The 27,212-nt window shown below is 45.0% G+C and overlaps 1 protein-coding gene across 1 annotated transcript in view; it reads left to right on the plus strand.

Annotated features, from left to right (window-relative positions):
- The first annotated feature begins 1,495 nt into the window (after nt 1–1,495).
- Nucleotides 1,496–27,212, plus strand: part of GALNT18 (polypeptide N-acetylgalactosaminyltransferase 18) — a 396,475-nt gene continuing 370,758 nt past the window's right edge. The window contains exon 1 of the mRNA XM_003412001.3: nt 1,496–1,819. Coding sequence (XP_003412049.1) covers nt 1,585–1,819 — 235 coding nt within the window. The 5' untranslated portion in view covers nt 1,496–1,584. The remainder of the gene's footprint in view (nt 1,820–27,212) is intronic.

Consider the following 27,212-nt stretch of genomic DNA (forward strand, 5'->3'; position numbering starts at 1 on the left):
ATTACCTTGTTAGCATAGTCCTAACGAATCACTTAGGAAACCCTGGTGGCTTAACGGTTAAGAGCTATGGCTGCTAACCAAAAGGCTGGCAGTTCAAATCCACCAGGCGCTCCTTGGAAACCCTATGGGGAAGTTCTACTCTGTCCTATAGGGTCGCTATGACTCCAAATCAACTTGAGGGCAGTGGGTTTGGTTTTTGGTTTCCCCAATCACTTGGGTGGGAGTTACAATACCATGGCAAGAAAGGCCTTATAAAAACAATCCATCCCACCGCACTTCCCTAATAACATAAATAGCAGGTAGAGGTGCTTACCATTCACAGAGAGCTTAGCATTTTCCCCTGAGGCATTTCTATGCAGGATTTCCCCAGGCACTGGGATAAGCCTGGGCCCACCTGAATAAAACTGCGGTTACAGGACAAAGCCGTGTCCTTGGAGCCACACAGACTTAAAAAAAAAAATCTAGATTGGGACAAAAAACTGCGGTGCTGGGGTGGTGGTGGTGGTTCAGAATCATCTAATAGTTCACCACCGTGTCTTCTAGGAGACTCCCAGAAGGGCTGGCTCCTTATTACAGTTGCCAGATCTGGAGATGTTCAAGAGGCCCTTGTACAGAGGTGGTGGGGCAGGGTAGAGGCTGAAGTGAGGGCGAAGGAGGGGACGCCCACAGGGCCTGACAGGTAAGGCAGGAAAGGCGGCCCGGCCCACGCTTCCCGCGGCCACTCTCTGCGTACTTAAGACCAGCAAAAAGGTTGAGGAGTGTAAGACCGGCGTTATAATCCCCGGCGCCCAGGGCAGGTAAGGGACGCTGGACCCGATGACCTCCAAAGTCCAGAGATTCCTGCGCAAGAGCAAGAGATGAAAGCCTTCTAGAGGCAGAATCTTCCGACCTGAGGCTGGGATTTGCGGCGTGTCCTTCCTGGGTGCCTCGGGTCTGGGGCACTCGGCGCAGGTGGAGGTTCAGGCGCGTCCCTGGAGGGCGGGAGCCTGGAGCCGCCAGCAGGTGGGGCCCGGGGGCCGGACTCCGCCCCCCACTCCCTCCCTGTTGGTCCGCGGCGGCCCAGCACCGGCCCCTCTCCCGAGCCGGAGCGCGATTGGCGGCTGCGCTTGTCGCTCGGAGGGGGCCGGGCCGCCCTGCTCCGCGGCTCTCGCCGCCGCGGCTGCCGCCACCGCGGTCCTTCAGGCAGCGCGGGCGGGTCGGACCGCCAAGGCAAACGGCGCTAGGCGATGGGAAGCGGCGCGGCCGCGGACCCAGGCAGTGACAAAGTTTCCCAGACACGACTATCGGGGTGTGCGGCTGCCGGCCACCCGTGACCGCTCTGGAAAGGGCTTGAGGATTTTTAATTTGGAAAAAAAATCCACCTCATTTCCTTTGTCAAGCCCTCTCCGGGTGGACGGCGGCGAGAGCTGCAAACTTGGGCACGGCGGCCCCACAGCCAGCGGACTGAGCTTTGGAGAACATCGGGACTCAGGTGCTCGGGCGCCCAGCGGCCCGGGGTGTACTAGAGGGTGTGAGCGCTGGGGAGTCCGGGACGCACATCGAGGAGGGGCCCGCGGGAGCTCTATATGGAGGAGGGAGCCCAGAATGGTGTGCACCAGGAAGACCAAAACTTTGGTGTCCACTTGCGTGATCTTGAGCGGCATGACCAACATCATCTGCCTGCTCTACGTGGGCTGGGTCACCAACTACATCGCCAGCGTGTATGTGCGCGGGCAGGAGCCGGCGCCCAACAAGAAGCTGGAGGAAGACAAAGGGGACACCCTGAAGATCATTGAGCGGCTGGACCACCTGGAGAATGTTATCAAGCAGCACATCCAAGGTACGGGCGCCCCGGGAAACTTGGGCGGTTCACGAGGCCCGAGTGCGCAGCGCCGCGCCGGGCGCGCTGGGGTGGATGCACCTCAGCGGAGGGACCGCCGGGCTCTAGGGCTGCAGACGCACAGGGGCTGCCTTTTCGCTCTTGCCTGCGAGAGGGACCTTCAGCGTCTCCGGCCGTGCGCGCTTCTCCAGGGCACACGTGTGTGCGCGGGCTGCTCGCGCGGGTGTGTGCAGCTATCTGGCGATGTGGGGGCGCGCTGCGCACGTGTCCAAATGTGCGTGTGACTCCAGGCTGGTTGCTCGCAGTCTCTTGTGGTCGCACACAGGTCCGGCTCAGGGTGGTGTGTGCGAGTGAATGTGTGTGCACAAGAGAGAACGCGTGAGCAATCGCGCTCATTTGGCCCAGAACGAGATGCCCGCGCGACCCCAGCTGTTGACATTTTGTACCCGCAGGCTGTGGGACAAGCTGGGACTAGGCAGACTGCACCGCCCCAGCCCCAGCCCCAGCCCCAGCCCCAGCCCCAGCCCCAGCCCCAGCCCCAGCCCCAGCCCTAGCCCCTGCCCCAGCCCCAGCCCCAGCCCTGCGGAGCGCGGCCCCCAGGCGTGGTGGAAATGCGGCGGGAAATCTGGTGAGGTCTGGGGCTGGGGGACTGCTTGAGCCTACAGAGGTCTTCACCCTCACTCAGGCCCGCGGGTCCAGGACCCTCTCGTTTCTCTCCGGGAGCAGGTGTCGCCTCCGGGAAGAAGCGCTGGAGTCTGGGGTTGTGTCCGCTGCGGTGGCGCCTCCACCCAGGACCAAGAGAACCCGCCCTGGGCCGCGCCTTCCTCGCAGGGCCGTCCGGGGTTGTGTGAAGGCAGTTCCCTCCCGTAGCTCCATTCATAGGCCCAGGAAGCGGCTTGGGCGGAGCTGACAGACCGCGCAGGATAACCCTAGCGTCTAAGGCTGCATCCAGTGGTTGCGCCCAGACTAGGGCCCCGGCCAAAGGGAGGGTGGGGTGCGGGGTGATCGCCCGAGGCGACCTAGTCCGGTGAGCTGTCAGAGGCAGAGGATGGGACTCCCGGCGCCGTGGCCACTGGTGCCGGCTGTGCACACACACTCGTGTTTCTCATGTTCACACTTTTTTTTCTTCGCCTCTCCGCTTCCCCTGCTTTCTAACAGGCATGTGGGCTGCTAAAGGCAGTGTTGAGCCCAGTTCACCTGTAAACCTGGCAGGCCTGGCAGACCCCTCCAGGCTCTGGGTCCAGCACACAAGGCAGACAGACTTTGGCAAACACCGAGCTGGATTGAAGGCTTTCACCCCCCACTGACACGCTTCTGTTTATACGTGGGTGTCTGGATGCCAGCCCATGCACCTGCTGCCCCTGCCAGGGGTCTGGATGGACAATTAATCAGCAATAGAAGCACAGTGCTTGCCCCAGGGTGATTCAGAATGTTCTCAGGGAGACGCAGGGCCATGCCTTACTTTGACGTTTCTAGTTTGCCCACAGATTTTGAGAGATTTTCCTTCGCACAGTCTGTATGTGTGTATACTCCTGGAAAATGATTCACTTGTGCCTTTCTGTCTAGTCAGGGAGGAGGTGAGCAAGGTACTGCTTTGGGAAGCAGTGATGGGACATTATTAACCCATGACCTCATCAGAGGGGGACCCTGTCATGTTGAATATGGACCAGGCCACAGTATTTTTAAGACTACGTGAAATTAAGTGCAACGTTGAAGCTGAAAGAGACTTTGTGATTTTTTTCTCCCAAGAAACCCTATAACTATGCATTGTTTGGAACTTTCAAATATGTATCTGAAAACATTGGGACAGACGGGTAAAAAGAAGGAGTAGGATCCTAAAGCCCTGTGTTGGTCCAGTTCTTTTATATATGTAAAATGTTTGTGTGATGACTCCTGGGATTGTTCAGAGGTGGCCAGAGTCTCAAGAGAGAAAGGCTGAAGTCACAACCTGTAGGTGGGTGGGGAAGGGAGAGAGAGGGTCAGTGACTTGGGGAAGACTTGAAATGAGTCAGGCAGAGGGCAGGGTTACTTTGTTGGTTGTGCCATGATGGTGTAACGATGACTAGTGACATTTCCTCCAGAAGTGCTGTAGCTATCCCCGAGCTGGGACTTAGGGAGTATAGGTAAGAGCCCTACAAAGTTTGGGACTGGTCAAATGTAGCTCTCTGAAGGTAGAGGGTGGGAAAGAACAATACGATCAGACTCTTGTACTTGATGATATAGGCTGTTTATATGTACTCCCATGGTGACTCATGGCAACCCTAAAGTATCAAGGCAGAACTGGGATTTTCTCCATGGGTTTTTCAATGGCTGATTTTCTAGAAGTTGATTGCATCTTTCTTTTGAGGTGCTTTTGTGTGGACTCGAACAGCCAGCCTTTCAATTAGCAGCCAAACATGTTAACCATTTGCATCACCCAGAATCGACTTGGCAGCAACTGGTTTTATATGTATTCTCACCGTCAAATCCCTTTAGTTAGTGGAGGCTTTTGAACAATTCTGCTGAGCTGAAGGGAGTAAGGGATAATAATAATAAGAGTTAAAAAGTATATCGTGTCTACTATGTGCCAAGCACTATTCTAAGTGCTTTATATATATTAATTTATTTAATCCTCCCCGCCCTATGAAGCAGGTAACACCATCTCCTTTTTACAAATGTGAAAACTAAGGGATTGAGAGGTCATATGACTTGCTCTTGATCACATAACTGGCAAGTGGTATGCAGGGATTTAAACCCAGATAATCTGGCTTTGGAAACCCTGGTGGCGTAGTGCTTAAGTTCTATGGCTGCTAACCAAGAGGTCGGCAGTTCGAATCTGCCAGGCGCTCCTTGGAAACTCTATGGGGCAGTTCTACTCTGTCTGATAGGGTCGCTGTGAGTCAGAATCGACTTGACGGTGGTGGGGTTTTTTTAATCTGGCTTCAGAGCCTATGTTCTTAACCACGTACCATACGGTCCCCTAAGAAAGCTAGAGGGCCAGAGGGGGAAGAGTGCTCCTCTGTAGTCAGTTGATGATAGTGAAAATGGGTGTGAGAGTGAGAGATCTCAGAAGATGGCCTCAGAAGGGTAATGGATTCAGTAGCTTTCCCACTTGGAAACTCTTTCCATAGATAAACTCAGGAAGATTTGGGTTTTGTTTTGCTTCACACTGAGAGGCAGAGATTAAATTCACGTAACAAATGTTTGTTGAACACCCAGCACAGCTCTTGGCACGTTCTCCGTAGCGTAGGTGTTGGATGGATGCGTGGATGAATGAATGAGTACACAGTGCCGATGCCCAGTGCACCTATTAGTCATTAATGAAAGCGTTCCCATTCTCAAAAAAATATGTTTTGGTTTGGAATCTTCCTCAGGCTTCTCTTTCCTTGGAAGAAAAGTTGTCATGGAAGCTGCAAATGTCACAAAATGTTCTGCAGAATATTCAATAGGACTTGCAATTAGAAGAGGCTTTGGAGCTTCACCCTAGAGGTCTGTTCTAGTCATAACTGAAAAGTTTGTTTCCATCTTGGGGGTTGCAGTGATATTTCATTTTAATTTGTTTTCTGATTGAATGATTTAATTAGATGGTGTTTGGGAATCTCTTGGGAATGTAAATTGTAGTTTTGTGATTTTTTTTTTTTTTTTTTTACAAAATAGATAGTAAATGACGGGGTGGATAACTTTACATTTTAAAAAAGTATCCTGATGATTTGGAAACATAAAATAAGTGTCAGTCCAGGTTCCATCTTAGGAGGAGAATGATTAGATTGCTTAAAATGGGGAGATGGATGAAGTAAAGAGTGTGTTAAAGGAGGCCTGAGTGTTGGAGAACTTAAAAAAAAAATGGAAATATTGATTCAGTTTTTATTTTGGAAGCCCAGTAAAAACAAACAAAAAGCTTTCTCCTTTTCTTAATATCTTTTTGACTCTCTAAAAGAATGTGTCAGTATTAAAGAAAACATTGAAAAATGTGTAAAATTACCCATAACTCATTCTACCCTCACATAACTGTTTCGCCCTTTGAGTATTCCCTTCTAGCTTTGTCCGTTTAACTCCATATTTAAAAATGAGGGTGTAGTCATGATTTACATATAATTATATATATATATATATTTTTTTTTTAACTTTGCTTTTTGTTAGTTTTTTTTTTTTTCCATGCTGCTACATGGTTTATCAATTCAACATTTTTTTATCGGACACCTAATACGTGCCAGGCACTTCACTGGGGAGGTACTTGTTGTTATGTGCTGGCAAGTGGGCTCCGACTCATAGCACTCCTACGTACAACAGAAAGAAACACTGCCCGGTCCTGCGCCATACTCTCAATCGTTGCTATACGTGAGCCAACGGTTGCAGCCACTGTGTCAATCCATCTCATTGATGGTCTGCCTCTCTTTTGCTAATCCTCTACTTTACCAAGCATGATGTCCTTCTCCAGGGACTGATCCCTCCTGACAACGTGTCCAAAGTATGTGAGACATAGTCTTGCCATCCTTGCTTCTAAGGAGCATTCTAGTTGTACTTCTTCCACGACAGATTTGTTTGTTCTTTTGGCAGTCCACGGTATATTCAATATTCTTCACCAACACCACAATTCAAAGGTGTCCATTCTTCTTCAGTCTTCATTATTCATTGTCCAGCTTCTGCATGCATGTGAAGTCCTGACATCCTCCATTCTAAGGAACATTGTGGCGGTTCTTCTTCCAAGACAGACCTGTTTGTTCTTCTGGCAGTCCATGGTATATTCAAAATTCTTTGCCAACATCATAATTTAAAGGCATCAGTGTTTGCTCGGTCTTCCTTATTTGTTCAGTTTCTACATCCATATCAGGTGATTGAAAATACTATGGTGTCATGGATTGAATTGTGTCCCCCAAAAATATGTGTATCAACTTGGCTAGGCCATGATTCCCAGTATTGTGTGATTGTTCACCATTTTGTCATCTGATGTGATTTTCCTGTGTGTTGTAAATCCTGTCAGTATGCTGTTAATGAGATGGATTAGTGGCAGTTATGTTGATGAGGTCTACAAGATTAGATTGTCTTAAGCCAATCTCTTTGGAGATATAAAAGAGAGAAGCTAGCAGAGAGACAGAGGGACCTCATGGCACGAAGAAAGCAGCACCAGGAGCAGGGGGCATCCTTTGGACCCGGGGTCCCTGCACCTGAGATACTCCTCAACTAAGGGAAGGTTGATGACAAGGACTTTCCTCCAGAGCCAACAGAGAGAGATAGCCTTCCACTGGAGCTGACACCCTGAATTTGGACTTGTAGCGTACTAGACTGTGAGGGAATAAATTTCTGTTTGTTAAAGCCACCCACTTGTGGTATTTATGTTATAGTAGCACTAGATAACTAAGACACATAGCTTGGGTGAGGCACTCCTTAGTCCTCAAAGTGATATCTTTGATTTTTAACACTTCAAAGAGGTCTTCTGCTCCAGATTTGTGTAAGATTTCTTGTCTGTTGCTTCCATGGACATCTCAGCACTGCATTAGTTTGTTGAAACATTTCAATAGATATTCTGTCAATTCCTGGAGCTTTGTTTTTCTCCAGTGCCTTTAGTGCAGCTTGAACTTCTTCCTTCAGTACCATCGGTTCTTGATCATATGCTACCTCCTGAAATGGCTGAATGTCAACCAGATCTTCTTGGTACAGTGACTCTGTGTATTCCTTCCATTTTCTCTTTCCACAGTTATAGTCGATTTGATTCCTGTCTATCTCATCCCAAGGAGCGCTGGTGTTGCAGTGGTTAAGGCACTCAACTGCTAACCAGGAGATTGGTGTTTGGAATCCACCAGGTGCTCCTTGGGAGAAAGATGTGGCAGTCTGCTTTTGTAAAGATTTACTACAGTCTTGGAAACCCTATGAGGCAATTCTACTCTGTCCTGTAGGGTTTCTATGAGTTGGAATTGACTCAGTGGCAGTGGATATTCCATACAGTGAGTCCATAAATATAGTCACCATTTGTGTTGTTGAATAAAGGTATTTTCAATGAATAAGTCGTTGGTGTTGCAAAATTTGATCATGCGATCTCCGGCATCATTTCTATCAGTGAGGCCATGTTTTTCAATTACCGATCCTTCTTTGTTTCCAGCTTTCACAGTCCAATCACCAGTCGTTATCAATGCATCTTGATTGCATGTTTGATCAATTTCAGACTGCAGATGTTAGTAAAAATCTTCAATTTCTTTGTCTTTGTCCTTAGTGGTTGGTACATAAATTTGAAAAATAGTTGTATTAACTGGTCTTCTTTGTAGGTGTATGGATATTATCCTATCACTGACAGCGTTGTGCTTCAGGATTGATCTTAAGGAGATCTTGGGGAAGTATTGGGGCTACAGTGGTTAACCAAGACTCTCACGGTCACTTCATAGTCTTCAGAGAACAATAGAATTCTCTTCTTCAACACAGTTGGGGTTTAAATTGGTTGGTTAATTTAAAAATTGACTAAAATGAATACCACAAAATAAAACATATATGCAGTTAATATTGTTTTAACATATTTAAGATGTAAATTCACTCTGCAGTCTTTTGATAGAAGGCCGAGTTTTTGTGTTTACATTGGGTCTGTTAATTGGAGTTTTATATCATAAACCAATCCCTTAATATGCTGCTTCCAAAAACCAAACCCACTGCTGTGGAGTTGATTCCATTGCATAGCAACCCTGTAGGATAGAGTAGAATTGTCCTGTAGTGTTTCCAAGGCTATAAATCTTTACGGAAACAGACTGTCACATCTTTCTCCCATGGAGCAGCTGGTGGGTTCAAACCACCAACCTTTTGGCTAGTAGCCGAGCGCTTAACCACTGTGCCACCAGGACTCCTAATATGCTGCTTAGGAAGTCTAATTCCTAGCTCCATTTTTTAAAAAATGCATCAAGAACTCAAAAGATACTTATTAAGCAATCTGAGTGTAGTAGCCTACATTTTTATTATTATTATTATTTTTTGTCTGGTGCTTTACAGTTGTTTTGCTCCATGTAATTTGACTTCTATCCTTTAAATGACTAGCTTTTGTAATGTCTTTCCAAAGCATTTAAATTGGTTTTCTTAGGAACAACTATCATCCTTTGGGCAGTTATATTTCATTGGTTTATATAATATTTAATTAAATTATGCTGTTACAATGACAAGTACAAATAGTATAAACACATCTGGGAACAAACCCAGGGGACTGTCGCTTAGTATACAACTCAACTACTGGAAAGAGATGTGAGTGGGGGTACTGGAGAAAAGCTGCCAAGTGGACGAAAGGCATCATGTGATCTATTTTACAGGGGGGATGGAAGGTGTGGCGAATCTGGAGAGTTGATTAAATGGAAAGTGTTCTGAGAGAACTTTTACTGTATTTTTAATGACGGTAATATTTCATCAAGTGGATTGCCATTATTGATTCAATCACTTCTCTATTATTGGACTTTTTTTTTTTGCTATTACAATTAAAACTAAAACAAACAACTTCATCTCACTGTTTTCTTCTTGAGTTATTTTTAAAGACGTATTTCCAGGAGTGGGATTACTACTGACTCAGAGGGTATGAATATTTTTATGAAAGATTGTTTTTCAAGAAGAAAGCCTTTCCACACAGCCACCACCAGGTTTCATGGAGCCTGGCCAGCACTGGGGACTGTCATTCAGCGTTTCCTGGGGAAATGTAATCAATGTCAAGTGTTCTTTTGATAGGCACTTTTTGGAGTTAGCATTTTTCACACATACACATACACACCCTCCCCCATGTTTGTTTTTATCCTGTGGGAGCTATTTGTGCCCTTTGTCCATTTTTCTGTTGGGGTGTCAGTGTTCGTGGTTTGTGTAATATATATATATATCTGGATCTGGATCTATGGAAACCCTGGTGGCGTAGTGGTTAAGAGCTATAGCTGCTAACCAAAAGGCCAGCAGTTCAAATCCACCAGGTGCTCCTTGGAAACTCTATGGGGCAGTTCTACTCTGTCCTGTAGGGTTGCTATAAGTCGAAATCGACTCGACGGCAAGTGGTTTTTTTTTTTTTTTTTTTTTAAATCTATATCTATAGATATATATTGGAGACCCTGGGTTGGGCAAACAGCTAAGCACTTGACTACTAGCCAAAAGGTTGGCTGTTTGAACCCACCCAGAGGTACCTCAGAAGACAAGCTTGAAAAGCCTATGGAGCAGTTCTCCTCTGCACACATGGGTCTCCATGAATTGGAATTGACTCATGGAGCTACTTGACAGCAACTAACAACAACATATATATATATACACACACTGTATTATAGATCATACATATATGCTTTTTTCCATAGGTGCTTTAGAACAGTGACTTCATACTGTGTCCTGAGGAGCCCCAGACTTCTAAAAGTTTTGATCTGGGGCCTGAGAAGTAAAAGGGTCAAATGGGGTCTCCTGGACCCCTGCTACACCCATCCCTCTCCCCTCCCTGCAACCAAAGCAGCTCCTCTTTCATCATTTTATGTTTAGCATTCTATAAAATATTTCCTTTTAAAGAAGGTTCTGCTTCTTTAAAAAAAAAAAAAGGTTGAAAATCACTGTTTTGGGAGAAAAAGGAAAGATCAGATGTTACATTTTTGTGAGGGATGATGGTAGCGTAAAGAATTCAAGACAGTAAATAAATTTAACAGAAAATTGAATTCTTGGGTGATGTTCTTGTAACATCTATTTACCCTTATGAATACCGTGATTAATAATGTATTACTATATGACTATATTATTCATATAATATATGACTAATTTCTAAATCCATTATCTTCCTTCATGGAATCAAGAGCATCCCAACAATGGGAGAAATGAGTTATTAACTGCCTTTTTGTCTCCTGTAAGTTTATTAGGCATATTATATACACATTAATGTACATCAGGTCAGTACAAGCAGGTTATTTGCTGTCATTACTAACCATTTACGGTCCTTAAAAATCAGAAAATATCCTAGGCCTAGATGGTGAGAGGTTTTTTTTTCTTTTTTTTGCCACCTGTAGCTTTTGGGTGCCACCTTGAATTGGCTGTTACCCTCCTCATCTGATCCCTGCCTTGGCAGTGTTTGTGAGGAAGAGGATATAGCGTTTGCTGAGTACTTTGAGTTTATTTGAGAAGAAGGTCCTTTTAAACAGTAAAGCTATTTGTCCTTCGGAATGAACCGCAGAGTGTGAAATTATATTAATAGCAGCGATTGGTATTTTGAGAGAGTTCAATAACCGGATTTACAGGCTGAGCACAATTACCTTTATTAATAGCCCAGGACCACATCTTCATGGTATAGAAAAACCTTGCCAAAGAATACAACTTTTTCCTGTGGCCAAAGAATTTTCATTTTTATCCAGGAGTATGTAGGCTGCAAAATAAATGAATTCCACATTCTTTCCCACTCACTTGACATAAATTGTTGTTTACCCTTGATAAGTAGGTTAGTGTCGAATCTCAAAGAGAATTCAGAGTGAAATGTCGGAGAGCCGCAGCTTGGTTTCCTGGTTTGTGAGGCCCTTGAAGGTCAGCGTCAGTCACTTGGGTTAGGCTGGTCTGTGTTTTTCCAAAGTATTCATGGGAATGACACACAAGGTCACTGGAGTGTCTGCATTACCATTCTGTAGGCTTTCTGATCTCATTTAGCTTGAAAAGATGAGTGGACTGTTGCCTTGATTTGGGGTTTGAGAGTCTGTTTAGGTCTGCTGCCCCTTTTTAGTTGCTTGAGTTCTGTCCAGGAGTCTGGGACAGACAGGCTGCCCTGTGGAGAAGGGTCGTCCAGCTAGAGGTGATGTTACACAGAAAATCCTTTGGGAAAACACCAAGCTGAATATGAGTGATGAGTGTAGCCAGAAGGCAGCAATGTGGGATTTGGGGGAGAAATAAGATTATGTAGAGTCCCTGGGTAGTGCAAACAGTTAACATGCTCAGCTGCTAACTGAAAGGCTGGTGGTTTGTGTTCACCCAGAAGTGCCTCGGAAGAAAGGCCTGGCAATCGACTTCAGAAAAAGGCATTGAAAATCCTATAGAGCAGTTCTACCCTGACACACAGTAGGTTGTCATGAGTTGGAGCTGACCTGAAGACAACTGGCAAGATTATACGTGAAGCTGGAGGGGCAGAAGTCCATAAATGTTGGATGGGCACTGAGGTAGGGAGCAAGAGGCAGAGAGGATTAGGTCTGCTGATTGATGATACAGATTCAGTGAAGGCTTGGCTGTGCTTTTATGCTGGCCTGAATGTTTCACTAGGCCTGCGGGTTCAGCCTTGGATCTGGCAGGGATTTGATTACTCCATGCTTCCTACGATTGTTATCTTTTCAAATCTCTCTTTGACTTTGGGGTCAGAGTCAGCTCCATTCCATAATGCAATTCTTGAGCAAGTGGTTCTCAATTCCCCCCCCCCTTCCTCCCACACACAGACACACGCAGACACACACACACACACCTTCACATCCAGGGTAGGGCCAAAATGATGCACAGCCCTAACCTACTGCATTCATTCTCACTTCAGGCTTTCTCTCCCACTCAAGAAAGCATATTAGTATGCAAGGGAATGTGATAACCTTGAAATGCCTTCAACTTATTAGAGTAAAATTAATCATTCATAAGCTTCAGTGCTTAAATTATTGTTAATAACAAATTACCTCACAACTGTTCCAATGTACAGTATGTGCAGCAGTGATTGAGAACAACCATTGCTCTGGAATCTTCTGTGTGGGTCTATGTATTCTTTATGAACCCTGATGAGTGCAGCTGACCAGGGCTTTCAGCAAAAGGATTCCGGTTAATATGGCCACGGATGCTTTGGTAGTTTATCTGACTGAGTGATTATGGATTAAAATGTGTTACTAGGACTGACCATCCCAGTGGGTATGCAGTTCTGAGATGGGGTTCTCTTTCACTTCCTGGTCCTTGGTTTCAGTCTTGTGAATGTGTGTTTTTGGGAGATGAGGTTATCCTTGATGATGCTAGCCAAAACCCCTAAGTGTCCAGCCCCAATGAGACAGTGACAGACTTGCTGTACGATGCCACTGTTGTTGGAGCCAGCAGACATACTTCACTAGGCTATGTCTATGATCACGATCCTTCCAGAGCTCCCAAATGCACAGTGTTTGGAAGGATCCAGAGAAATGGCACTTGCAGCCTTCTCCTTGGGAAAGGTGAGAACAATGAAAAGTGATTCCCAAAAGAGGAGACTTCTGGCATGAATGGGTTCATTCTACCAGAGTCCTGAGTTTAAGACTCAGAACTGAGCCCCTGGTTAAGATCGGTGAGTGCCGCATCTTGACAAGCCCTGGTGTCTTGTTGGATGTCTCTAGTCTGATTTGTCCATCCATCTCTGCCCACTGGGAACTTACAGTTAAGGACCACTGAGATCCCCAGTACTAGTTGCCATTGAATCAATTACAACTCACCGTGACTGTACATGTATCAGAGTAGAACTGTGCTCCATAAGGTTTTTAACGGCTGATTTTTTGGAAGTAGGTTTCCAGACGTTTCTTCTAAGGTGCCTCTGGGTGGGCTTGAATCTCCAACCTTTCAGTTAGCAGCCAAGTGTGTTAACTGCACCCTTCAGGGATTCCAAGGAGATCCCAGAGGAGCAGAAAGGTCATTCAAGCACCTGATCAGGGCAAGATTTGAAGTTTAGGTTAATAAGTGCCACATTGATGGCATCTGGGGACTTAGCAGAACACTACCCAAATTGCTTGAGCCAATGAATATGAGAGTAAGAAAGCTAAAGAGAGATTTGAAGCTACAGAAATGATAAACGAGAATCCCAGCAAAATCCTTGATTTACTTTAAGAGCAACAGGCATATAAAGAATTGAAGATTGATCATATCAAAGGGAATGGAGGAAGAGAACTACTACTGTGCGTTGGCGACTGGGCTAGGTGCTATCCATGCATGATTACTTTTTATCGTCACAACACTGCAAGGTAGGGAATTATAGGTGAGGATATTGAGACTTAGTTTGTGTAACTTGCCCAAGGTCACAGAGCTGATAGGTGGTAGAGCCAAGAAGGGAAACCGTCTCCAAAATCTATGCTGTCTACAGAATAGAAAAGAAGATGACATTTTTACATAGAGAGGAACAGGAGATCATTTCATTACAGATTGGGTTCAAGTGTAAGCTCAAAGTCCTTTAGTCAAGTGGAAGGCTGGGGAGTGAGGGAGCCAGGCAGGTGGCTTGGTCTGTGTAAGCAAGGAGACCTGAGACTTGGGTGGACAGAGAGGGAAGGCCTTATTGGAAGGGTGAATGAGGTGCTGCCATGTTGGAGAGTCTTTTCTCTTGGATCTTAATGTATGAACAATGTCGTGGCTTTCCACAGAGCTGTCATTGTAGGGCCTCCAGAACCTTTCTCTTTTTAGGAAAAGTTAAGTGTGCCAGCTGCAGGTTAGAGCTCGTTCATTCAGATTCTATAGACGTTGTTTGAGTACCTACCGTGTGCCAGGCACTGTGCTGAGTGCTGTCCTGTGTACTCTTGTAGTCATGTATCTTCTAGGGTAACCAACTCATCCTGGTCTGCCTGGGATTTTCCCTGTCTTAAAACTAAAAGTCCTATGTCCAAGGAAGCCCCTCAACCCTGGGGAAACCAGATTGTTGGCCACCCTCATCTTCTAGTGGTGGACTCTGGTCAGTGGTGACTCCTAGCATCAGCGCGAAAGCACAAATGCAGAGCTCCTGATGGCACCACATCTGTGTCTTCTGCTCACTGCTCTTAACTGTCAAAGAGTTAAACAGAGGACAATGAGGGTCCCAGCTGCCCTTGCCCTGTTTTGCCCTGCCCGTACATGTTGCCTCTTCTCGCTTTCGTTATTCATTCTGCCTTGGCACTTTCTATTTTTTAGCTCTCTGAGCCTCTCAGGACTTGGAAAGGAAAAAAACAATAAACAATTGCTGTAAAGGAAAGATCTAATAAAGTGGTTTGGGCACAAAACATCAGCAGCTGTTTATTTGCCCAAAACAGTAGGGGTCCACATTAATAACCTCGTGAGTTATATGCTGGGAAGTTGAAAGAAAGCAAAAATCTTACTCGAGACCAGCAAATGTGACTTTAGTCCTTTATTGAACTAATCTCTCTTCCTGTTTGTGCTGCATTTTCCATTATCCACGTGGAAGGTCCTTTTTGATCTTCTGTTACAGATTTATTTTGCTGTGCCTTGGTTAACGTCCCAAATTGAGGGCTTTTCTGGTTTTTCTTTATTGCAGTTGTGATGCTTGGTGTTTATGTGGTTTTGCTGCCTCAGAGAATCTCAAGGAGTGGGACAGGGTTTGTCTAATTAATCATCGTAATATTTCCCTGAGGGGAGGGAAGGAGGCACGGAGGAGCGGGAAGGGTGAGAGAGAAGCTTTAGACCTGCCTCTCAGTTCACCGGCTTAGAGAAGTGGGCCTTGTAAAATTAAGTTTTCTTCTACCTGTAAATCTCATTTTAATAATAAGTCGATCCTCAGATTTGCTTCAGTTTCTAAAAGAGTGTGTGGAAGGAAGTGTACCATGCAGGAAATATTACACAGATACTCCTTCTATATATTTGGACCTGGCTTTTTTTTTTTTTCCAATCTTATTAGAACCTGGGGATTTATGTTAGAAGAGGAATCCAATGGGAAATGGGTGAAAGTGTGATTAAAAAATTGGAAAAGGAACCAGCGAGGAAGCTGTAGAAATAGGACTGAAGTCTTTTGGAGAAAAGGTGGGAGAGAAACCCCTGTAACGTGAGCACCTGTTATATACTAAACGCTTTACAAGTGTTGCCTCATTTTAACCTTGTGAACAACCTTGTGCGATAGGTGTTATTACCTCCATTTTACAGATGGGGAAGTTGAGGCTCAGCAACTGTCAAATGAACTCATCCAAGGTTGTACAGTTAATAAGGAACAAGACCCCATTGCCTGTATTAAGTCCCTCGATAAGGGCTAGGAACCTTCTTGTTTTTCTGCTCCAGTGATGTTGAGCAAGAGAAAACAGGCTTATTCCTTTCTTTTCACAAAAATATTGTAGATGAGACTGGAGGAAGGATTCATGAAAGTGGTGAGTCCCTGGGATGGATCACCAAGTGCCTGTTTTGGCAGCCTCCTGCCCTGGAGATGGAGGAGTATGCCTGGGCCAGGAGTGGCCTGGACTTAGTCCTCGGTAAGGTTGGGAGAAGCTCCAGGCATGGCTCTTTTCAGCCAGCAGTATCATTTTTTCCAGGAGGGGACTTAGAGTGAACAAGTCCATCTCCTCTACTCATTCAGATGAGAGCCTTATCTTGGGGGTTTCCAGGCTCAGTGTATGGGGCCAGAAGAGGGGAGTGGTACACACCAAGGAAACAGCTGATACCGCCATGCCTGCCAGGAACTGCCCATTTAGTTTACAAAATAGAATTTTTGGAGTGAAATGTAAAAATTGGTGACCCCAAGGCTCTATGGGCAGATAAAGGGGAGGGGCCCCGAGGCTGGCACTGCTTATAGGGGGGTGGGGGCAGGAGGGAAATGAATACCATGGGCTGGTTGGGAGAAACTGAAGATGTGCTTCCAGCTTCCTATTCTCTTCTATAGGGTCTGGGAGCTTGACAGTGTCCTGAGATACACCGTTGCCTGCCTTCATTTGACGCTTACTGAGCACCTACTAAGTGCTGGGAATATACTTGTGTAACAAACACAAAAATATGAAGAGATTGCAATTGCAGCAGTGTGGTCAGGGGTCTCATACAAGCAAAGACCTGAAAAAGGTGAGGTTTGAGCTGTGTGGATGTCTAGGGAAGAGTGTTCCAGGCAGAGGGAACAGCCACTGCAAAGACCCTGAGGCAGGAATGTGCCTAGTACATTTGAGGAACAGTGGGGTGCCAGTGTGGCTGGAGCAGGATGATTACTGGATGGGGCGGGAAGCGGGTTGTGCAGGCCTTGTAGGTCACTGTGACTTTTGCTGTGGGAGGAAAGGGGACCCACTGGAGGGGGTGAGCAGAGGAGCCTGGCTTTTAAAAGTTCAATCCAGGCTATTCTGTGGTGGCTTCCGGAGCACCTGTCATGGACTTGGCATTGTGCCAGGAGTAATGGGAGATGACAAAATATATAAGACATGGTCCTTTTCTTTGAAGAACTCATAATCAAGCTGGGAAGACAAAACAAGAAAACAGTTAAGGATCTCCTGCAAGCTAAATACAGTCATGTGCCGTATATAAGTCCGGGGTCCCACAAGGTTATAATAGAGTTCAGAAGTCCCAGTTGGAGAACGGGACATCGTGGATTTAGACACATTGCACTTGACAATCACGATGATCCTCAAAAACAAAGAAAAATGTCTCCAAGCTGGTAAAAGCTTGGCTCCACTGAAAGCTACAAGGCTAACAAAAATGCAGGGTGGGGCCTATATCAGATATGGAGAAATGTGGATTGAGGCCCAAACACAAAAGTGAATCCCTCTCAGCACATTGCTGATCATCCACTAAGGCACGAAGCTTGTTCCAGATGCTTGAAGAAAAAGCAGGACCAGACTATACTATGGAGTTTACTGTTAGGTCTGGGTGTTCAAGCGCTTCAAACAATGGTTTTTTGCTGCATAATGTGAAAATGAGTGGTGAGTCTGTGAGTGCTGATGAGAAAGCCATAGAATTTGTTGAAACCTTAGATGAACTAATTGTAGAGGGAGGTGATTTGCCCCAGCAAATTTTTAATATGGATGAAACCTCCTTGTTCTGGAAGTGAATGCCTGAAAGGACCTTCATCTGTAATATGGTGTTTGCACAACGTCCAAATCACATAACATCCTATTTCACAGAAGGTATTGTGGACATTGAGCCACACATGAGTGTAATATAATGAGGGTGAAAACTGAATTGTAAAAACAGAGAGTTGTCAGAATAGACTTCATGAGGAATTGGGATTTATGACGCATCTTTGAAGAATAAGGAGGATTTAGAGGAGTGGAGTAGTGAAGATTAAAAAAGGGCAAGTTCAGTTATTAAATAAAATCAGCAGTTACCTTGAAGAGGGATACCTGAGTCTGTCATTCAGCATAGTAAAAGGGACTTGCTGGCAGGCAATGATTAGAAACAGTGCCACCACTTACAGGTTGGGTGATCTTGGGCAGGTCCTTTTGCTTCCCTATGCCTCAGTTTCCCAAACTCTAGAAATGAGCACAATTGCGCCTGTAAACATTACAGGATTGTTATGTTGATTAAATGAGGTAACGTACAGGAAAGCACCTCCACACCGCCTATCTCACGGTCAGGAATATATTTTCTGGTTTCAATACCCAGAATATCAGATTTGAACCCTGTTTTAATGCAATTAGAAATGGAGTGTGTATTAGGATGCCCCAGTTAAATAAGAGGGGAGCCCAAGTCAATGCTCGTTCCAACTTCTTAGCTGACCTGTGTTGCAGGATCTGCTCAGGAGCTTCTTGTTGTGACAAGACTGCTGCTGTGAAGTTTTAAACCTGCCAACCTGAGGTCCTGCCCTTGTTTGTAGAAAAATATTTATTTTGTGAAACCCACTTGGCGTTGCCGTCTGCAGCAGACGGTGTCAGGAATGTGCTGTGTTTGGAGAAGCCTTGGCTGGTGGGAGAGTTATGCGAAGAGTCCATTTAGCTGGGCTAAGGATCCCATTTCCCCCAGTCCTGGACTGAGCGAGTGTCTCCTTGAGACTTGTGCTGTTCTTTCATCTGGACTTCCAAGCAGAATTGGAGCCTCATCAGCCCATCTTTCTGCCAGGATGAATTTGATTTAATTCACGGCAATGTGACTTTATTTTATACTTGCAATTGCAGGCAGGAAGGTGTGATTTAAGACAATTTTCAGGAAGGTTCCACTTAATCTTTTCTTTCCTCCCCCTCTACAAAACGTGCATTTTTGTTGTGTGATATAATATCCATTCTTTACAATCCAGAGATAGATGTCGTTTCACCTTGGGAAGGTGCGCTCTCCTTTTAAAGCATGTACCTCTTTTACGTCCTTTAAAAAAAGATTTCTTTTCTCGTGATAGCAGAAAACTGAGGGATGGTTTTGTTTTTTGACTAGAGGTAATTGTAGTAAATCATTATGAAACTTCCTGGACAATAAATTGTTTATTGATTAGCAGGGGCTGTTACAGCCACTTGTTCTTAGGAAAACAATTGCCTTAACCCAACAATAAAAAATATTATTTTATTTACCTAAAACTGTAAGATGGTGGATTTCTAAAGTTTTCCAACAACAACCAGTTATTTTTAGCAAAACAGGCATAAGTATTTTTGAGTTTGTAATTAATTTAGAAGTATAGGAACTATGTATTGATTTTTGTAAATAGAAAATTAAATACCTTATTTCACCCTGGTGGATTTTAGAAACTTACGGTGTTGTGTTACACAGCTCCATGCAGTTGTTCCCTTTCTTCTCACATATTAGCAAAGAAGGTGGAGCTTTGCTCCTTTCGCAGTTCCCAAGTCCCGTCTCCCTGTGAAGGTTCTAGTCTGAAGAATCTTATTTAGAATCTGACTGCATTTGAACTGGAAGTAGCGTCAGTACCCTCGCGCTCAAACTGCTGAGGGATCTGAGGCCCAGTGCAACCTGGTGACTGGACTCTCTGCTGGACCCTGGAGGCTTTGGGATGGGGACTCAGGGGTCCAGAATCCCAGTCTACAAAGCTTTCCTCTATATCTAACTACTTCTCTCAACTTCAGAAGAAATGTTTGCCGTTAGAAGGTCAATTCTTAGTTGTATATTCTCAGATGAAGTTAGGTGCTTAGGGAACAAGGGATGGGCAGATTTTCAGAGTCTCCATTGGATGGGGTTGAGAGGGTGAGGGTAGAGGCCTTGGGGCCTGCGCCCTATCTACCTGGGGTCATCTTTAGGACTGAGGACACAGCACTATTGACCAGGACCTGCCTCCAGGATCCAAGCAAGGCATGGCAGCTCCTGGAGATGTGGCCTCATATCTGGAAGCACAGCCTCTTCCCAGCTTTTCAAACTGAGTGAAGCAGAGTGGTGGAAGCAGGTGGTGGAAAAGCAGGGATTTTATGTCAAGGAGGGGAAAAAAGAAAAAAAAAAAAAGGCATTTCTCAGGCACCTACTAGATGTTTGGTAATGTTTAATCCATTCCATATTATTTGTTCCTTAAAATAAGCCTGTGAGGTCATTAGCTCCATTCTACAGGTAAGGGAGTTGTACTGTACTGTAGCTATTAGTCTGCTTTTCCCAGTAGCCTGTGGGTTCCTCGAGGGCAGAGGCAGGGTCTTCCTTTTACCATTTTCCAGAGTCTCACAGTGCTAGGCATATATTAGGGGCTAAGTAGGGGTTTATTGAGTGGATAAATGAACAGGCCTTTCCATGGGGAGGTCTCAATAAGAGGTGGGGTCAGGATTAAACTAAGGTCTCTGGTTTGAGAGCTGTCTGTGAGGGAATCTAGGGGACCATAGAGCTTGTTCTCATCCTGCCAGGCTTGGGGGTAGCTTCCCCGAGGCTCTCTCTCATGCTACCTTCTGGGTTGGGGACAGGTAAACACATGTTACTGGGGTTGCTCCATTCTCCCTCATCTGGCTGCAGGTTTAATCAAAGGAAAACTGAAGCTGAGTGGGGTGTGTGTGTGAGTGAGAGTGTGTGTGTGTGTAAGAGAGAGCGAGAGAAATGTGGGCTTTTCTGCACTGAGATCCCCTATGGGAATCAGCTTATGAGAGAAGCCTGAAGGCTTCAGGGGACCCTTGATGTCCTCATTTTAATAAAGCTGTCACTTGTGGTCACTTTCAAACTAAAGCAATCTTAGAAGGGGAAAAATAAACCTGCACCAAGCAGAGAATAATACCAGAAAAGATGCAGCTGAACAGGGCATTTCTGCTTCAAGAGGAGGGACAGAGTTGAGGTCATTTTAGATTAGTATCTGGAGAGGCAATATATAAAATAAATAAATAAATAAAAGGCAATAGAAAACCCAAAAAAACCAAACCTGTGGGGTTCGAGTTGATTCTGACTCATAGTGACCTATAGGATAGAGTAGAACTGCCCCATAGGGTTTCCAAGGAACGCCTGGTGAATTTGAACTGCTAGCCTTTTGGTTAGCAGCCGTAGCTCTCAACCAGTGTGCCACCAGAGCTCCAGAAAGGAGAAAGGATTCCTCAGTCCTCCCGGAACCGAGTGAAAGTTGGCCTTTGGCTTCCTGGCTGAAGTGGCAATGACTTGGCCTTCTGTTCACACTGAGGTCTGTGAAAAACTCAATGGATTCTTCTGTCTGGAGGTGTCTTCAGGGTGGCTGCATCAGGCTAGGGCTTGCTGTTTCTCATTCAAGAGAGAGGTGCCAAGAACTGGCCGCAGTGAGGAGAAGGGGCTCTGAGAGATGGCAGTTAACTGAGTTAGGAGAGTATGTTTCCTTCCTGCCCTTTTGAAATTCCCTGGGCCCCTTAGTCAGGGGATGGTGAAGGTGGAAACTGGGTGGCCTGAACCTCGTGGCTCTCTGGTGGCTACATATGGTAATTACCCAATAAGAAGGCACACATGATGTGGTAAAAAAACAGGTGAAATTGTGTACTACAGGTTAGTAAGTGAGCACAAGTTAGCCCGTGTGTACCTTGCTTACCATAAGCCCATGCACGCCTTGCTTACTGGTTAATCCACCCCTGCCCATGGAGCAGGCCCGGGCTTCGCCTTGCAGGCCCTTCACAGTGGACTAGCACAGCTTCTCACACCCTTTCCAGTCAGCATGCCCAGGAAATGGACAGAGGAAGAAGTTTCTCCTCAGGCTTTGCCCATCAGGGTGGAACAGCCCATTAGCAGGAGTCACAGATTACTACGATTTTTCCATTTCTATTATTCCTTGGTATCTTCAATTTGAAAAGAGTCATTTAAGCAGTAGGGTGGAAGAGGGCAGAGTAGACATAGGGAAAAAATTGAAAATGTCATTTAAAAATGACTATTCCATTCTCTTTTACCTCAGCAGACAGATGGCTGCCTCACCTTTTGCCCACGGCCAGGAGCAGTAGCCAATGGGTCAGCCTAGGCGAGCAGTGATTTTATTTTTCTCTTCATTTCAAGCAGATTGTATAGCCCTTGGGATGTGGGGGCAGGTGGAATGGAGCTATGGGCTGGGAAACTAATTATCCCTCCCTGCATGGCTGAGCTAGTTAATACCAAACTGTCATTGAGGAGAATTCTTCCCTGGGGCAGAAAAGCTCCACATTCCTTATCTCTTTCTGTTTGCCTTGGGAGCTGAGGCCTTTTGGGTTTTGCCAGTTTGGGGGAACAGGAGCAAAATCCAGGAAGCTCTCAACACTCTGAAATGGTGCTGGGGATTCTGGTTCAGAAGTGGCATTCTGATACACAGCAGCCTTCCTTCCTCCAGCTCAGACATTGTAGAGTAACAGAAGCAGCAGAGATTTGGAGTCAGATGGACAGGGCTCAAATTCTGGTGCTGCCGCTCGCTAGTGTGATATCTTGAGATGTTGCCAAAAACTGCCCAGAGTATCTAGGACTGATAGCAGAGAGTATCTGAGACTCTTAATGAGTTTCTTGTCCACCCTGTTCCTCCCCACTCCCTAGCAGTGTGGGATCAAGAATGGGTGACCTGAATATGTAAGCCTGCCTCACTTTACAGATCCTGAAACTGAGACTCAAAGAGGTAAATGGCATGGTCAGCACGGTGTCACCAATGGAGACTACACATGACCAAGGTCAATCAGGAATTCAATAATGGTGTTTTAACTTATTAATCAAGCCAGTGCAAATCTTTGAAAAATAGCTACATATATATATGAATTGCTGTTACTGTTGTTAGCTGCCATCTAGTCGACCCCTGACTCATGGTGACCCCATGCACAACAGGATCTGACCATTGTGATCCATAAGGTTTTCATTGGCTAATTTTTGGAAGTAGATCTCCAGGCCTTTCTTCCTAGTCTGTCTTAGTCTGGAACTCTGCTGAAACCTGTTCAGCATCAGAGCAACAGGCAAGCCTTCACTGTCAAATGGGTGGTGGCAGTGTTTGAGGTACATTGTCTGGGAATCGAACCTAGCTCTCCCATGTAAAAGCCAAGAATTCTACCATTGAACCACCGCTGCCCCCATGTACCTGAGTAAGACATACTGATCTACAGATCATAAACTGGCTATGTATTAGAATTCACAGATTCTTTGTAATAACTCTGACTCAATACTTACTGCTCCACTTTGCCCCTCTCTAGGGACCTGTAGCCCACAATATAGGCAGCCCCCAGCTAGCCAGACATAAATAGCAGTGGATCCAGTAAAATCCATGGGTCTTTTTAAGGACAGAAAAAGGGTTTTAAATATTGAGTGGAAGCATTTAAAAATACAGCCTTTGTGACAACATGAAGATCATGAATATTCAGTTTGTACACAGTCTCAGGCAATTAGGCAGACGCATATTTCCAGGGAGGATGTATTATCCTGATGGCTGAGGGGAGGGGGTCATCTATCATTTTGAAACCAGATTTCCCTAGACTTGTCTGAGTCTGATTTTACGAAAATTTGTAAGTTCTCAAAAAGAAACTTATTTCCTTCCCCTGCCTTTGCTAGTTCATACTCACCTGGGCTATGTCCATACACCTATGGTTTAGCTGAGAAAGTTCCAGGTCCCTGGAGAGAGAAAACTTCCTTGATTCTGAAACGCAAGCTGGTAACTGATCAAGAGTCGAAGCAAAGCAGCCTGTTTCTAGCCCTGGGAGGGTGGGTGTTACGTGGCAAGACTTAGTCTTGGCTGTGGGGTGTTATCTGTTTAGAGCCCAGTTCTCTCTTTGCTGAGTTCTTATTTGAATTAATTGCTTGTCTTTGGAGAATGCCCAAACACAAATTAGATGGTTGAAGGGAAGAGGCAGTTTAGAACTGTCTCCTTTCAAAGGAGACTTTGTATCAGTCAGCAGTTCCTTCTGACTTTTCAGGAGAACCACAGTTTGGCAACTACCTATCCCAAGGTTGTCTGGAAAATCCCAGTTTCAAATATTCTCACCTGTCGCCCCCGAAACCCTCCAAATGAATCATATTCTAATATTTCTAAGGTTTATCTCCCATATTGACTCTTGTACCTAGAAGCAGGATAAAGCCCTTGCCACACCCCATGGCCCTTTGTTTTAATTTAGAAAATATGGTTACAATGAAGTTAGCAGAGCACAGCTAAATGGAGCCAGCTGTTCCCTATGTAATTCTTTTTTGCAGTACAAATCACATGGAGTTGGGAGAAGCACTTCCAGAATGGCAGTTTGAGAAGCTCCATGGATCCTTTCCTCAGTGAAACAGCTCTGACTGGTGAAAATTACAGGAAAAAAAAAAAAATTAAAGTTTCTGAAGATTGTCCTGGAATTGTTACTAAAATTCAGAAAAAAATTTAGAGCATTTGCTAAAAACAATCCAAATAACCATCAAAAGTTGAATGGATAAACAAAATGTGATACATACATACAATGGAGATTTATTCAGCTATAAAGAGAAGTGAAGTTGATCTATGCCACCATGAACAAACCTGAAGAACTTTGCCTTAAGTGCAGTAAGCCAGACACCAAACCAAACCAAACCAAACCAAACCAAACCCACTGCCGTCGAGTCGATTCTGACTCATAGCGATCCTATAGAACAGAGTAGAACTGCCCGGTAGAGTTTCCAAGGAGCGCCTGGAGGATTCGAACTGCCGACCTTTCTGTTAGCAACTGTAGCACTTAACCACTATGCCACCAGGGTTTCCAAACCAGACACAGAAAGACAAATGTATGATCCCATTTATATGAACTATCTAGAACAGACAAATCAATTGAGAAAAGAAAATGAGTGATGCCCAGGTGATAGGGAGGAGAGGATAATGGGAAATTAAAAAATGTTGATGTAAAAAAGGTACGATTACTAACATTTATGTAAATTACCCTCTCCAACCTGTTTATTATTTGATTTGATTTTACCTGCATATAACTAATGTGTTTATGTAATCTTTATGCTAATAAACTGTAAAGACCTATTGCCACCGAGTTGATTCCGACTCATAATGACCCTATAGGACAGAATAGAACTGCCCCATAGGATTTCCAAGGAGTGGCAGGTAGATCTGAATTGCCGATTGTTTGGTTAACAGCCGAACACTTAACCACTGCACCACCAAATAATTATTTGGTAAATTAAACTTCAAAAAAAAAAAAAAAAAAGCCTATGACATTTGAATGGTGGCCCATTCCTTCTCCCGACCCTAGCTGTGTTACCAGGCCTAATTTGGCCAGATACGAGCCAGAAGATGAGGCTTCCTCCAGAGGCCTAACTAGGAGGGGCAGGTAGGGTGCTGTGCCCTAGGCATTGCCTGCATGTACTAGGTGCCACTTAAGGAGGGGTGCCAATTAGCAGTTTCTGTTGGCCATCACAGTTTCTATTGCCAGCTGTGAGAGATCATCCAGCAATTTAACGCTAATTTCCCTAAGTGCTATTTTCCATAGTTAGGCCCTGGTTTCCTCTCTCCTCAGCTCCCAGTCTAAAGCTACAGTTTTCTCCCAGGACAGGCAAGTCGTTGAGACTTCTCATCTTTGTATTACAGAAGTCCTATTCCTGGCAAGTGTAGCTGAGAGCGTTGGGCTCCCATTTTCCACCTAGCCCCGACTTGTAGGGTGGAAGCTCTAGCCCATACATTGAAGGCTAAGATCAATGGGCCCTGGTCACCCCCACCCCAGCTCACTTATAGGGTAGGGATTCCTGTCAGAAGAGGCAATCTAAGAAGACCAGTGGCTACTATCCTCACCTAGCACCCCACTTGTAGAGCAGAGATGTCCCTCTGAGAGAACTGGTTGCTATCCTGCCCCCAGCTCCAGACATTCTGCCTAGTGGGAGAGAGCTCTGTAGCTTTCCCAAAAAAGACTAACTTTATTTGGAACAGGCTGTGAGGAAGTTCAAGGCTAAAAGCAATTTGTGAGCAATTAATAGGAGGTTGATAGCAACAAGTGAAATGGTAGGCCGGGTAGACCAACTAGAAATTTAACAGAGAAAACCAAAGAAAGAGAAAGCTAAGAACCAGACTTCAAATTGCTTTGTTACAGTTTGAACCCCTGCTGAGAATTTGCATTTCTAACAAGTACCTTGCTGAGAATTTGCATTTCCACCCCAGATATACTGAATCAGAATCTACATTTTAACAAGATTCCCAGGTGAATGGTCTTGGGAGACCTCTAGCTCAACTGGCATAACATAGTTTGTCAACAAAATATTCCAAATCCTACTTTGGTGAGTAGCATCTGGTATCTTAAACCTTGTGAGCAGCCATCTAAGATTCTCCACAGGCTCCACCCCAGATACTCCACTGGTCCTACCCTGTCTGGAGCAAGGGACAATGAAGAAAACCAAAGACACAAGGGAAAGGTTAGTCCAAAGGACTAATGGACCACAACTACCACAGCCTCCACCAGACTGAGTCTAGTACAACTAGATGGTGCCTGGCCACCACCACTGACTACTCTGACAGGGATCATAATAGTGGGTCCCAGACAGAGCTGGAGAAAAATGTGGAACAATATTCTAACTCACAAAAAAAAGACCAGACCTACTGTTTTGACAGAGACTGGAGAAACCCTGAGAATATGGCCCCCAGACACCTTTTAACTCAGTGCTGATGTCACTCCTGAGGTTCACCTTTCAGCCAAAGATTAGGCTGGCCCATAAAACAAAATGAGACCAAAAGGGCACACCAGCCTAGGGGCAAGGACTAGAAGGCAGGAGGGGACAGGAAAGCTGGTAATGGAGTACCCAAGGTTAAGAAGGGGAGAGTGTTGACTTGTGGGGTTGTTAACCAATGCCACAAAACAATATGTGTATTAATTATTTAATGAGTAACTAACTTGCCCTGTAAACCTTCATCTAAACTACAAAAAAAAAAATTTTTTTTAAAGAATTATTAATTATTACTATTATTATTTTTAAAAAGATCCCCAGATGATTCCTTTGTATAACTTCCTGGGAACTTGTTAGAAATGCAAATTCTCAGCAGGGGTTCAAATCTCTGAGAAGAACCCACTGGGAGTCAAAGCAAGCCTCAGAGAATCACCTTCAACTCTACTGTAAAGAGGCTCAAATTTAATTGAATTGGACTGTGGAGCAACTTATTCCCCAAGGCATTGTAAAAAAACAAAATGTAAAAAAAAAAAAAAAAAGTGGAGATCAACAGCTGGGTATGATACCAATAGAAGTTTATCCAGAAATTTAACAGGGAGATCAGAGAAAAGAGCCCTGCTAAAACTACTGTAATCCCAGGAGATAGGGTGGAGGGACTCAGGGAGACTGTACGTGCCTAAGACTGGCCCGTCCATGGAATGGCATCAGACACTGCACACTGGGAGGGAAAATGGGTATCGCTAAACTAGTCCATCGAAGGCACTGCACAAATAAACAATACCAAGTCTCAGGGCAAGGAGTGATCAGTATCCAGAGATGCTAAAAGATATTATCTGAAATGTCCAGTTTTCCAAAAAATTTAAAAGACAGAGAATAAGAACATGTTACCCATACATAAGGTAAAAAAGCAGGCAAC

The sequence above is a fragment of the Loxodonta africana genome, chromosome 7 (genome assembly GCF_030014295.1).
Source record: "Loxodonta africana isolate mLoxAfr1 chromosome 7, mLoxAfr1.hap2, whole genome shotgun sequence".
NCBI classification, from domain to species: Eukaryota; Metazoa; Chordata; class Mammalia; order Proboscidea; family Elephantidae; genus Loxodonta; species Loxodonta africana.